Source organism: Rhinolophus sinicus, linkage group LG07 (assembly GCF_036562045.2).
Source record: "Rhinolophus sinicus isolate RSC01 linkage group LG07, ASM3656204v1, whole genome shotgun sequence".
NCBI lineage: Eukaryota > Metazoa > Chordata > Mammalia > Chiroptera > Rhinolophidae > Rhinolophus > Rhinolophus sinicus.
Window position 1 is genome coordinate 21,942,764 of NC_133757.1, and position 13,840 is coordinate 21,956,603.

At 50.0% G+C, this 13,840-nt stretch overlaps 2 protein-coding genes across 2 annotated transcripts in view; one reads left to right on the forward strand and one right to left on the reverse strand.

The window, feature by feature from the left end:
• Positions 1-13,840, reverse strand: part of BORCS7 (BLOC-1 related complex subunit 7) — a 40,416-nt gene that overhangs the window by 21,036 nt on the left and 5,540 nt on the right. The window contains exon 2 of the mRNA XM_019725028.2: positions 10,911-10,937. The gene's annotated coding sequence lies outside the window, so the exon portion shown is untranslated. The remainder of the gene's footprint in view (positions 1-10,910; positions 10,938-13,840) is intronic.
• Positions 1,958-7,979, forward strand: CYP17A1 (cytochrome P450 family 17 subfamily A member 1). Its single transcript, XM_019725022.2, has 8 exons — positions 1,958-2,339; positions 3,779-3,917; positions 4,135-4,364; positions 5,011-5,097; positions 5,496-5,711; positions 6,024-6,193; positions 6,771-6,874; positions 7,372-7,979. Exons 1-8 carry the CDS (start codon positions 2,043-2,045, stop codon positions 7,653-7,655), a joined length of 1,527 nt encoding a protein of 508 aa, XP_019580581.2. The 5' UTR covers positions 1,958-2,042; the 3' UTR covers positions 7,656-7,979.

Consider the following 13,840-nt stretch of genomic DNA (forward strand, 5'->3'; position numbering starts at 1 on the left):
TCAACCACAAGGTTGCCAGACTGGCCTCTCAACCACAAGGTTGCCGGTTCAACTCCTCGACTCCCGCAAGGGATGGTGGGCTGTGCCCCCTGCGACTAGCAATGGCAACTGGACCTGGAGCTGAGCTGCGCCCTCCACAACTAAGACTGAAAGGACAACAACTTGAAGTTGAACAGCACCCTCCACAACTAAGATTGAAAGGACAACAACTTGACTTGGGAAAAGTCCTGGAAGTACACACTGTTCCCCAATAAAGTCCTGTTCCCCTTCCCCAATAAAAATCTTTAAAAAAAAAAAAAAGCACCAAAAGAACACATTAAAAAAAAGAAAGAAAGGGGAAGGAGAGAAATTAAAGGAAAATTACAGGGGAATGTAGCATCAGTAGAGGATTTTTAAATTTCATTTGGGATAAAAGTCTTGTGCGTATTTGTCAACGGAGGAGAAGATAATAGACAGGATGAGTTGAAGGTGCAGGAGGAAAATGATGAAAGAAAGAAGAATCTGTGGGAGCTATGAGGGAACAGAGTCCAGGACATAGGTGGAGGCGTCAATTTTTTAAAAATATATTATTTAATACAGTCAGTTAAAAAATATTCTATCTCTGTTCCTCTTTTCCTTTTTTCTTTAAGTTTTAACTCAGCTTTGAAATGGGTAATGCATTCACATGGTTCAAATTTTTTTAAAGGTACAAAAGGGTATACACTGAAAAGTCTTGTCCAACAGTGGAGCAAAGATGTAATGGTCACTGTAATGAGAAGGCATCTTAACAAAGCGGGCAACTCCATAGACTATAAAAGAATGTACTATTTACTTACAAGAATGTAGGGTCGGAGTAGGCAGATGACCAGCAGTTCTGCACAAATTATTCTCTGCTAAGGGACCCCTGTTATCGTATTTTTTTAATGGTATAGCCCAAGTACTCATAACTGACAAGACAAAGAATGCAGTATGTGCCCGGGGCCATACTCCTCTGGTGGTCTTGTGAAAGGTGATTGTTTATAATCGATACTAGGGCCAATTTGATATTTATCTCAGTTGTCATGCCATGTCAGCCATTACTAACAAAAATATCTATGGCTACATTTTAAGGAACACAGATAATCATCAACTACAAGGCTTTGGTATGCTTTGCTAAGGACGTTAAGGTTGGTCAAATGTCACGGCATGCAAACTCAGGGATACAAAGATGGAATTGGTTTTGTTCACGTCAACATCTATGCAATCTTCTACCACCACCCGCAGCTTCCTAGTTCTTCTTCCCATAGACAACCAAATTATGATGGTAGATAGCGGTGATAGTTGCATAACCTTATGAGTTTATTTAATGTTACTTAATTGGCTACTTCAAAATGGTTGAAATGGTAAATTTTATGGCATGTATACTTTAACATAATAAAACCAATGTTTTAAAAACATCATATAGCTAGAAAGTGGTCAAGCTAGGATTTAAACCCAAACCTATTTGAGTCTAGGGCCCCTGCTCTCAACCCTGGGATTTCACGGCCTCTGGAAGGAGCAGCGAAGCATGACCTCTGGGTGCTTGCTCTCATTATCTTGTGTGACCTTATACAAGCCTAACCTTTTAAGGCCTCTCTTTCTCAGCTGTTACATGATAAGAGTAGATAAAATATCTTTGACAGTCCCTGCTGGTTGAAACCTCCCTGACAATCATCTATCCATTGATTTTGATTTTACAGCATAGAATGTCCCAAACCTGACTCCTGACCCAGATACCACTTGCATCTGGTGCACTCTGGGGACAAGGAGGGAGACAAGCTGTCCTCCCCTTACCTCGCCCCTCCCTCAGGGGTTTGCCCTGGAGTTGGGCCAGCCCTTGAAGAGGCCTCCACTCCCCCTTTATTTCCCCATTCTGGGAGAGGGTTCAGGCTTGGCTGTACTCCAGGATAAACTTCCACAAGGCAAGAGATAACACAAAGTCAAGGTAAAGATCAGGGCAGCCCTTAAAAAGACCTCTGAGCCTTAGAGTGGCTGCAGCTCTTCTACTCCCCAGCTGTCCGTCCTGCCTCCGACACCCGGCCACCATGTGGGAACTTTTGGCTCTCTTGCTGCTCACCCTAGCCTGTTTCTTTTGGCCCAAGGTAAAGTGCCCTGGTGCCAAGTACCCCAAGAACCTCCCGTCCCTGCCCTTGGTGGGCAGCCTGCCATTCCTCCCCAGACACGGCCATCCGCACGTGAACTTCTTCAAGCTGCAGGAAAAATATGGCCCCATCTATTCCTTCCGCATGGGTAGCAAGACGACAGTGATGATTGGCCACCACCAGCTGGCAAAGGAGGTGCTCATCAAGAAGGGCAAGGAGTTCTCCGGGCGGCCCCAAGTGGTAAGCAGTGCCCATCAGGCCTCCCCTCTCACTCGCCCCAGGGGTTCCTCAGCTCTTTAGCCAAGACCCTGCCCGGAATGACCCTTTCAGCTCCAACAACGTGCAATTCTTCCAAAAACAGGCTAGCAGGAGTAAGGGTGGAGAGGGACCCCTCACGGCCCCACCGAGCCTCTAAACTAGGCAGGAAGAATGAAAGGGAGACTTCGTTTTCCGGGCTGCCCCAGAGGGGGAGTGGGGTAAGAGCAGTGGACTGAGGGGATCAGGGAGCCCTCACCCCTGAACTGGATTATGCTCTCTCTCAGCCTAGACTTCCCAATTAATGAAAATAGTGCATAGAAAGAGCTTAGCCTAGTGCCCACCGCAGCAAGTCTAAACACTTTTATGGATGTTACTCCTCCTGTGAGAGATGGGGCTGGTAATTCCTGTCCTCCATGGAAACTGCAGGGGACGAGTAGCCTGGCTGGGAGGGCTGGGCTTGCTGTTTCTGTGGCGCTGTCCTCAGAAGCTCCAGCTCACGGGAGCATTTCGAGGACAACGAGGATCCATCCTACTGACGTTTTGGTGGCGCTCCTGGGGAAAGTGGGGGGCCTAACCATCCAGGAACACTGCCTACACTCCATCCCAGTGCCCTGCTGCTGAGTACTCCCCTAAACACCCCAGGAAGGGTCCCCCCGCCACTCACCTTTGTTCTTCCTTGGACCAGTCAGCCAGATTTGCTGGCCAACTCCCTCCCTCCCAACACTACTGAGCTCTTCTCTCCAGTGCAAAGAGGAAGGGGGAGGCCAGTTAGCTGGGGCTTGTGGCTCAGGGGAGAGAACGGGGAGCCTTTGGACCCTTATGCTTTTGGGATGCCTTTGGGAAGAAGTGGCTTGGGCCAAGTTCAGACTGGGTGGACAAGACATCTGCACCCTCCAGATGTGGCCCTGTGGTGGGTACATAGCCTTGCAATGGAAGGACAAACAAAAGGGAGATGAGCTGCTGTGGCTTTAACGTTCCCTGGAGGGCCAGGGCAAGGCGGAGGTCTGGGCAGTGCTCAGTCTCTACAAGCCCCACCCCTGCTCCTGCCCCCAGGACCGGCACAATTCAGAACATTTATCTCTTCAACAGCAGCCCTCCCCTGGTCAGAAACATGAGAAATGAGAGGCTCAGAGATCACCCTGTCATTGAACTGCACCCCAGAACCCCTGCATTCTAATTCAGGGTTCTTTCTCCTCACTGTCTCACTGATGGAATTGGAATTGGGAGTAGAGGGGACTTAGGCCCTGCCCTACCCTACAAGGCCTTACAGTCATGGTGGTCTAGAACAGGGATGCCCCACATGGGGGCTGCGTGGTGGGCAGCTTCCTTCTCCCTCGGGAATGGGGAGCGGGAGGTAGGAAGCCCAGGGCAAGGGCGGGTGGATGGTCTCTGATTCCTACAGCCTTTCCTGCTCTCCAAAGACTACTCTAGACATCCTGTCAGACAACCAAAGAGGCGTTGCCTTTGCCGACCACGGTGCCGCCTGGCAGCTGCATCGGAAGCTGGTCATGGCCACCTTTGCCCTGTTCAAGGATGGCAACCAGAAGCTAGAGAACATCAGTAAGTGCCCGGCTGGCCCCTGGAACTCTGGGGGGAGAAGAAGGTTGGGTAGGGGAGTAGGGTTAGGGATGGCCCAGTCTATTCGATAGCGTTTTCTTGGCTACTGCTGCCATCTAGTGGCCATCTGCTACCTGTCCCTGGCTGAGACGGAACTGAGAGGGGGTGAAGGAGCTGCTTAATGAATCCCCCAGTCTCATGTTCCTCTCTCTCCCCTCAGTCTGTCAGGAAATCAGTTCATTTTGTGATTTCCTGGCCACCCAGAATGGACAGTCCATAGATTTGTCCTTGCCTCTCTTCCTGGCGGTGACCAACATAATCTGCTTGATCTGCTTCAACATCTCTTACAAGAAAGGGCACCCTGCGCTGAAGATCATCCAGAAATACAATGAAGGCATCATGGATTCTCTGGGCAAAAACACTGTGGTAGACATATTCCCCAAGTTGAAGGTGAGGATGTGACCAGGCCCCTCCTTCAGATCCCAGCAGACCCTGACAGTGTCCCCAATTCTTCTTGCTTACTGCCCAGCTCCAGACCCACCTTTTCCTGACCACCTCTGCCACATCGACTTCTGCCTGCTCTGAACCTTAAAACCTCACACTTCTCTAAGTAAATAGGTTTCGCTTTTTAGTTATGCATTTCACACTCATGATAACGGCTCGTTTATTTACTAATTGCCATGTGCCAGTATTGAGCACTCCACATGCATGAATCATGGCATTCCCCTGGGAGGTAGGTGTTATTGTCCCCATACTGATGAGAATACAGGCTTTGAGAAGTTCAGGAACTTGCCCGAGGCTTCAGACTCAAGTCTATCTTACTCTCAAGAACTGGGCACACAGCAGAGTCTCCTAAGTAACCCTCAAGCAGTGCTTGATGTTTGATTGAATGGGAGTGGGAAATGGAGACCACTCCCTTCTCCCTTGTTTGGAATTGTCCTAGTTATCATTGATGGTCCCATTTTGGCTGAAGGTTGGGGTTGGAGTGGGAACCCTCCAGAGACAAAAGGCCAGGATCTGCCTCCAGGAGGGATTCTGGTAGCTGTAGAAGCAAACTGGAAGAGGAATGAATTTGATATTTCTTTCTACTTTCCAGATTTTCCCTAACAAAACCCTGGAAAATATGAGGGATTGTGTTAAAATGCGAAATGACTTGCTGAATACAATCTATGAAAAACATAAGGTAGGTCATGGTGCAGAAGAGATCATGAGTTAGGTTGAAAGTGTCATGAGAGCAGGGTTAGGGTCCATTTTGGATACTGTAGGATCTCTAGCACCTAACAGAGAGCCTGGCACATAATAGGTGCTCAATAAAAACTGACTTAACTAATGAATAGGGGTGGGGAAGTGAGGAATTGAAGAGGATCCTATAGAAGGGACCTATCCACCCCCAAAATTTAAAGAGGACCTCGTGCTGCCTCACCTCCACAAGCTCATACGTCCTGGCTAGACTCACTCCACTCCCTCACTTCCAAGCGGACGAAGCCTTTGTATCTCCAGTCTGGGATGGAAGTATGGCAGGGTGTTGTATGTCAGAGGAGGCTCCTTCCTTATCACTGTTTCCCAACCTTACCCACCCAGGAGAATTTCAGCAGCAACTCTATCACGAACATGATAGACATAATGATCCAAGCCAAGATGAACTTAGACAATAACAACACTGGCCCCGACCCGAATTCAGAGCTGCTTTCAGATCGACACATCCTCGCCACCATCGGGGACATCTTCGGGGCTGGCCTGGAGACCACCACCTCTGTGGTGAAGTGGACGACGGCCTTCCTGCTGCACAATCCTCAGGTGGGCCTCTCCTTCCTCTCATCTTCCCAACCAGTACTGACCGCAGTGAGACTCACCTCTAGCTCCAGACAGGGAGAGGCAAGACGCCCAGGCCTTCCGTGCAGGATGAGTGGACTGCCCTGGACTGCAGTAGTTGGCTAGGCCCTAGCACGGAGCTGCCCCATCGTCTGGAAGGAAAGCTTAGGCTACAGAGCCACCACTGGGAAGGCTGTGGGCCAGCTCTTCTAGATGTGACAATAGGATTCTCTTCTAAGCCTATGCTCCTCCTGGACTTAAGTACTCTGGTCGCATCCACCCTTCTCTGGCCCACAGTTGCAGAAGAAGATCCAGGAGGAGATTGACCAGAATGTAGGTTTCAGCCGCACACCAACTATCAGTGACCGGAACCACCTCGTCCTGCTGGAGGCCACCATCCGAGAGGTGCTTCGCATTCGGCCCGTGGCCCCTACGCTCATCCCCCACAAGGCTGTCGTTGACACTAGGTATGCCTTCCCTCCCGATAACCTCCAGCCCTGTGACGCATTATTCAACACTGCTTGCAGCTCACATGGTCCCTCCTCTACTCCCCCACTTCCCCAGCTTACTGGTCAACCTATTGTCAACCATTTGACTTTCAATCATCCTACCCATGACCCCTTTGATCCATGTATCCACCACCCGGTAACAGCCAATGACTAATCCACAGATCTGCCTGACCTCCCTCAGAAGCTGTCTGCTGTCCTGGTGACATGTGGTCGGGGATGAAAGACTAGTGCTCTATGCTCCTACCCAGTGCAATAGCCACAACACACACACATTACACCAGCTCAAAATGCACACCCACATGTCCTGACAGATACGAATGTCCATGTACAAAAGTGGTGATACTTAAGTGCTTGTCCGGAAGAGAGGGCTGGATTCAGATTAGGTAAATCCGGCAGAAGCTGAGGAAAAGATGAGGGAGTGGGCGTGAGGGAGTCCAGGGCTCTTTTCCCCAGGTAGGGGGCTGTGGAGGCTTAGGGCCGAGCAGGTAGGGGAGGACTATTCCAGACCTCCTTTTCCTCGCCCTCTCTGGAGCAGCGTCGGCGAGTTTGCCATTGACAAGGGCACAAATGTTATCATCAATTTGTGGGCACTGCATCACAATGAGAAGGAGTGGCACCGGCCCGACCAGTTCATGCCAGGTGAGTACGTGTTCTGTCCTGCTCCCCGTAGCCTGCTCTCTGTGCTCCACTACTCCAGCAGCACCTCCCCTCTGCCAAGCTGGCAACTAGAAAACTCCTGGCTCCAACTACATGGACCTGTTGATGTCCTCTTCCTACCCTAGACTTACACAAACTCTTCCCAGCTGGGATTCCTACTCTCTCCTTCCACCAACTGCAAATCCCCTCCTCTAAGAAGCCTTCTAGGCATATGTGTGTCTCCCATTAAGTTGGCCCTCTCTCCCCTTGGATGGTGGCATTTTCATGTTGATCCTGCTTCCTTTCTATCCTTCCTGAATATTTCATTTCCTTGGTATTATTAAGGGTTACCTGAAAGCAAGGCTGTATCTCTCCTTAGGCTAGGGTTCCCCCCGGTAAGGTGGTCCACCGCCTCGGACTGGGGCTCCTCAGTCAGGGCAGAGGCACACCTCTCCTTACTCTGGCCCTGGCCCCTGCCTGACGCCTCTCCATGTCCACAGAGCGCTTCCTCGACCCCACAGGAAGCCAGCTCATCTCGCCGTCATTAAGCTACTTGCCCTTTGGAGCAGGACCCCGCTCCTGCGTAGGTGAGAACCTGGCCCGCCAGACCCTCTTCCTCTTCATGTCCTGGATGCTGCAAAGGTTCGACCTGGAGGTCCCGGATGATGGGCAGCTGCCCTCCCTGGAGGGCAAACCCAATGTGGTCTTTCTAATTGACTCTTATAAAGTGAAGATTAAGGTGCGCCAGGCCTGGAAGGAAGCCCAGGGTGAGGGTGGCACCTAGAAGCCATACCTAGCACTCCACCCTGTGTGGCCCCACAGCACAGAATTACTCTACGCCACCATCTCCTGTCATTCTTCCTTCCTCATGGCCCACTCTGCTTCCTTTTCCACCCTGCAGCCCTGACAGAGATGTGCATAAACTGAAGTTTTTCTTTAAAAGGTCCCTGTGCAACTCATTCCTTTAATTTGCTCACTCATTCTTTCACCAAATATTTTATTGAGCATTTCCTATGTGTCACTCACTGTCCCTGGACACTCAAGCTCCCTGGTCGCCTGAAGCTGACATTTCTAGCAAAGGGTGGCAAATAAATAAGCATTTCAGAGACTCACAAGTACTGTGAAGTCAATTTTACTAGGTGATGGTGATTTGAGAAGAGAATGGCAGAGGTAAGGGGTTGCCACTGCAAACTACTGGTTGGTGGAAGTGTGAAGAGCTGGGGGAAAGGGTCCTAAGCTGAGGGAGCAGCAGGTGAGAAGTTATGGAGGTGGGAGAGGTCAGTGTGGCTGGAGCAGAGTAGAGCAAATGAAGGAGAGAGTGGTCCCTGAGGTTGTTGGAGACAAGGGCCAGGTGCCTGAAATGGAGACTTTGTAATTAGCAGGAAGGAATCTAGGTTTTTATTCCAAGTGTGATAGGAAGTCACTGGAGAGTTTAAACACGTAAGTGGACAAGTCTGTATATTTTTAAAAGATCACCCTAGTTGCTGAGTGGAGACTGGTCTGTGGAGGGATGAGCGTGGGGCAGGGAGGAGGAGGTGGTTGTGCTGGTCCAGGAGAGCAGGACAATGGTGGCTTAGACCTTGATGACAGCAGTGGAGATGGCGAGAAGTGGGTGGATTGGGTTTCTATTTTGAAAGTAGAACAACGGCTCTTGTTTGCTTTGACCCAAACAGGCATCACTGCATGGACACAAAGGTTTGGCTTTGGGGGAATGTGTGTAATCCACAAACTCAACCCACCATTACCCATCCTTCTTGTCTTGGCTCCAAAGACCAGCAGGTCTCCTTGCCCTCCTCCTGTCCTGAGGTAGAGACTGCCAGGAAAGGGCTTCCACAGCATCCTTCTGCTGACGTACCCCAACCCCAGGAAGTATAAAAATGCTGGAATCCAGACATTTTTGTACCTTGAAACCAGCATCTTTAAACCTTGACCACTGGCCAGTCTGCAAATGAAAGATATCCCAAGATGCCCTAGGAGAAACTGGCCCTGCCCTTTAACCTAGAGAGAGGCCCCAACCCCAGCTCCCTGGCGCCAGCAAGACCAAGGTCAGATCATCAACAACCCTGTCCTTCCCTTCTGACTGGAGGAGGGTTCTGGAAGGGCCAGCAGGACAAGGCTGAGACCCTGTCTGGCAAGTTTTCAGAGAGAAGAAATCAAGGGAGCCCCTGAAAGGAGGGAAGGACGAGGTTTTCATTACAGCAGTACCTTCTTCCTTCAAAAAACTTTGTTAATCAGTGGCAGTAGGCCATTCCCTACTGTCTCCCCAACTCAGTCCTGGCCTTCACTGGCCAGTGAGTCTGGGGCCTTGCTAAGGAGCCCGTAGTAGAGTTTGTGGGCAGCTGTGGCTGACCTCAGGCCCCCTCACAAACAGCCTGGAGAGATGCGGACACTCCAGTGAGCTGATGGGAAAGGGTTAAACTGGAGAATGGCCCCCTCCCTCTCCTGGGTGCCTCTGCCCGCATCAGCTGGCTGCTGGTCTAGTGCCAAGCTACCCGCAGCTCAAAGCAGAGGGGAGTGGACCAGCTGGAGGAGTTAAGTATTCCAAATTTGCTCAGAATTTGAAAAGCATTTTGCAAACTATTGATGAACAGATAAATAACGAGCAGAAGGTCTGTGTCTCCTATAAAAGCAGTGGGTGAGTGTACCTGGGCTGGAAACATCTACTCTCCCACTATTGAATCAGATCACTGAATGGCAGGGAAATGAAACTGACTTTTCACTTTGAAGATGACAAAACTGAAGGCCAGTGGGGGCGTGGGGGAGGGGATTTGCCCTAAGTCACACAGCTACTTAGCCGGGGGTCTGGGACCAGAACCTGAGATTTCAATGATGCAGGATGAGAAGCTGGCCATGCTCTCCCACCTGTCCCGTGCCCACGCGGAAGGGCTCTCAGGTGTCTAGCCAGGGAGCGTACCAAGCTGAGTGCCTTTTCAGTCAATGACCTCGTGATCTTCGACGCCTGCGCAAACTGCCCTTCTCCTACCTGGGAGACCTTTGCCCACTGACTGAAGTCCTCACACCCTGAGTTCAGAGTGAAGCTCTCCTCCACAACATCTCAAGACTACCCACCCACCATGATTGTCCCCTTTGAGCACCCAGCCTCTGTTCCTTGGTCCTTAATCTCACATGCCTCAGAGAACCTGCCTGGGCTTAAAATGGGCGTGGTGTCCCCTATATCTCTGGAGTTCAAGACCGAGCCCTCTCACGTTCTTTATCCTGAACGTCAGCCCCTGACAAGTGCGTTAGCCATACAAGAGAACTGAGTCGAATGCTCTAGATCACTTGCTAATTGGTCCGGTGACAGACTCCACGTCTTCATGGATGAGGAGGCCCTGATCTAAGGCTAAGTAGAAGGTTCGTGCCAAGACCCCAGTCACCGTGTGGGCCTCAGATGGTCCTTAACCAGTGATGTGATGGTAAATAAACGTTGAACAACCAGTTCTGTGGTGCTGCTGGTGGGGAACTGCCCTGATTTGCAGTGTTTGCAATTACAATGACGTCAACACTCCCACCATGACCAATTTCAGGCCACTGATGTGATGTCACTGACCAGAGTTGGGAAGAGATGCACAGCAGCATTGCTATTTACCTGATAATAAATCATGGTAATAAATAGTAAAGACCATTTCCTACAGTGCGTGAAATTCCCGAAAATTTAATCATCAGCTGTTACGAGCTCTAAGAGTTGGCCGGCCCAGGAGAAAAGGGCCTCCCTGTTCTTCATGAGAGCAGATCTCCAGAGCCCTCATTCTGAGGGGAGGGCACCCCTTCCCTGGTAACCTTGCTGTGAAGTGTGGGTGGGTGATAGTGCATGTTCTTGTGGGCCCTCTGGTGACCACAAAACCTGAAGCAAATGAGGAGTCACACTCAGAGGTATATACACCCAGCAGGAGTCCAATCAGAGAGTAGGGCGGGAAGAGGTCCGACCAGGAGTCCCAGGCTCTAGTCCCTAGATTCCCATTTCCCAACCCGGGATCTTAGACCCACTGCTAGTTTCTTGAAGCCCCGTTTTCTCATTTGTAAAGTGGGGGTAACTTACCACCCGTGCTGACCATTATCGAAGGCCCTGGAGAGGACGAAAAGCAGAAAGGGCTGTGTGAGCAGGAGTTTCCACACCAACGGGAGTTACAGAATATTAGTAGTCAGGCTGTGGAGGCAAGTTTGGTGTTGTCATTTACAGACCAAATGTTCATGGGCAACTTACTTGGCCTTCTTAAACCTCAGTTTTTTCATCTGTAACATGGGTGACTCAAGCGTACATAGAAATAGTACCACCAACCTCAGTGTTGCTGAGCATTAAACATGGACCTATGTTATGTTCAGTGCCTCAATACTGGCTTTATTTTCATTGCCCAGATTCAGACCCACAAAATAAGTCCTTCTCTAAGGGTTTTATATGAACCTCCCAAAGGCCACCAGCTTGGTGAGGAGGAGCGGGTGTGTCCAAACAGGTCCCTAGGAAGGACAGCACCTCCAGGAACCTACTCGTGTAGCTGTAGATGGCCCTGCCTGCTGCCTGCGCCTTCCCTCCAGAGCCAGGGCAGGCTTGCAGCTGGGGAGTAGGTGGACAGCCCAGAGATAAGCTTCGCCGTTCCCACACAGAGGGTATTTTGTAACATTTTCCAGTAAGACTGGGTCTCTTGAGACTTCTTGCTGAGATGTGCAATGGAAGGTTCAACTGTGGTGAGGAACAGGTTTATACAAAGTGAGGAACAACTGCAGATCCAACAAAAATCCTCTCCCCTTCACAAGCCACCAAAGCTCTTTTTATCTCCACAGAGGAAGCGCAAAACACTCTTGCAAGGAAAAGATACAAACTTTTTAACTCCTGAAAATTTTAGTGTTTCCAAGGGTTATCTGCAGCAGATACCACTTGTCCCACATGGGAGACCATTTCAGCACTGAGGGGCTTTGGTAGGGGAAGCCAGGCTGGGTGTGGGGGCCTTCGGAGGCGTATGACAAGGCAAGGGAGAAAGGGGAGAAAGTAGCTTCTGAGGAAACGGGCCACACCTTTCACGCTACTCCCCTGCTCAACACACCTTTCTCTGGTTCCCCCACCTTTGAAAACAAAAGTTCACGTGACACCAACATTAAGACTGTCACGCCAACTAGCTGATTGCATGGGCTTTGGAGTTAACCGATGTGGGTTCAAATCCTGGCTCTACCACTTAATTAGCTGCATGACCGTGGACAAGTTAGTTAACTCTGAATGCCTCAACCCCATTCATAAAGCAGGAATAATTAGTTCATACCTCAAAGGGCTGTTTTGAAGCTGAAATGAAAAAATGCAGGTAAGATGCTTACACAAGAGCCAGCGTTGTAAAAACAGTCAACAAATGAAATAAAGACAAATCATTTTTATTACCAGCTTCACCTCGTCATTTCCCAGAATGCAGCTATCTAGAAGGATTAAATTGCTCAAAGCTTTAGACATGACACCCACTCTCCTGCTTTTTTGTGCTTTTCAGCACCTGGCACATAGTAGGCATTCAATAATCTACAGAATGAACATCTACCTAGAACTCCCTTTACACCTTTCTTCACCTGGCAAGCTCAGGTGAGAAGTCTGAAGGCTGCCCTGAATCCCCAGGTGGGCTATTCTCTTGCAGTGCGCTGTGCACACACGCTTCGTGCTACTCACCACGTACTATGAAACTGTCTGCTACTAAAACTGTTACATGCCTTTCTTCCTCTCTAGACCAATAGCTCTTCTAAAGAGGAGCAAGGTCTAAGGCATATTTGAATTTCCAATGCCTAGTACATGGTAGGTGCTCGATAGAGGCTCAGCTCTTAAGTAAGGCCAGTCACTTGCCCCCAGCTGGAAACCCGAATCCCAAACAACTCCCAGGACCCACTACCCTTTGCAGTAGGGCCGTCAGCCTAACCTACTTTCCTTCTCCAGAGTCAAACCCTGTTTTGGACTCCCCCCTTCCTCCCCACACTGAAAACTGAGGAAACTTGAGAATGAGAAGTTTCTTGAAATTCTTGTTCACCAAAGCTACTCTGGTTCATGCCTCAGGGCACTAGTACTGTCTCCACTTGAACTTGGTCACCTGGGGCAACAGACTGCGAAATGAGGAACTCAGTGACCCAGGAGTCTGGGGCACAGTGAGGGGCCGCACAGACCTGGGCATCAAGTGTACTGCACAGCCTCTGGCACGCAGCCTGTGCGAGTTGCACGTTTTTGTGCCACTCAGACAGTAAAGAAGGCAGGAATGATGTACTCCCCGTTCTTCTCTGTGGTTTTAGGACAGAACTGTCTCTGGATGCCAATGTGACTCCACTGGGGTTAAGGAGCCCAACAGTTTTGAAGGAACTAGTCAGCAACCGTCTCACTAGAGTCACTCAAGGGCTGGGACAACAGCTGGAACAGCGTCGTCTGGCCCAGGATCAAAGATGGGAGCGGGGATGTCTGGCTTACCCTGGATTCTTGGAAACAATAGAGCTAATTGCAGGGTAAACCGAGGCTAGGTAAGACAATCTGCCTGCCAGCGACCCCATTACTGAGTGCTCCACTTGGAGAGGCAGGAACCCCTCCCAGAGGGTTCCACATCATCTTGTTTTGCCCACCTGTAGGCCGCCCAAAAAAAGGTCTTCCTGGCTAGAGGTGAAGGTGGCCACTTCCCTTCAAGCTGGGACTTACATCTGACTCAAAGTTCTGAGGACAGTCTTAAGCAGAGTAAAATGACAGTACGTCTTAGGAAAGAATCACTGTCCCACCATGGCAGACACTGGCACACCAGTGGCTCCCCTGCAGCTTAAATATCAGTTCTGAGGTCCCTGCCTGGTATGCAAGACCTCCAACGACCTCCCATGACTCTCCAATTGTCTCTGAATCCGTACCGCTCACTTCATCTCAATCTACCTCATATTGACTATTTCACACAGGTATGTTTTTTTGTCTTCCTGTAAGTACAATTTAACTTCTGGGGGGCAGGGGACTGGCCTTATATATTTCTTGCGCATTCT

Coding starts and splice junctions, on each gene's coding strand:
- CYP17A1 (XM_019725022.2), top strand. CDS start 2,043: ATGTGGGAACTTTTGGCTCTCTTGCTGCTCACCCTAGCCTGTTTCTTT. Junction 5,098..5,495: donor CAATCTATGAAAAACATAAG/GTAGGTCATGGT, acceptor TTACCCACCCAG/GAGAATTTCAGCAGCAACTC. Junction 6,875..7,371: donor GCCCGACCAGTTCATGCCAG/GTGAGTACGTGT, acceptor CCATGTCCACAG/AGCGCTTCCTCGACCCCACA.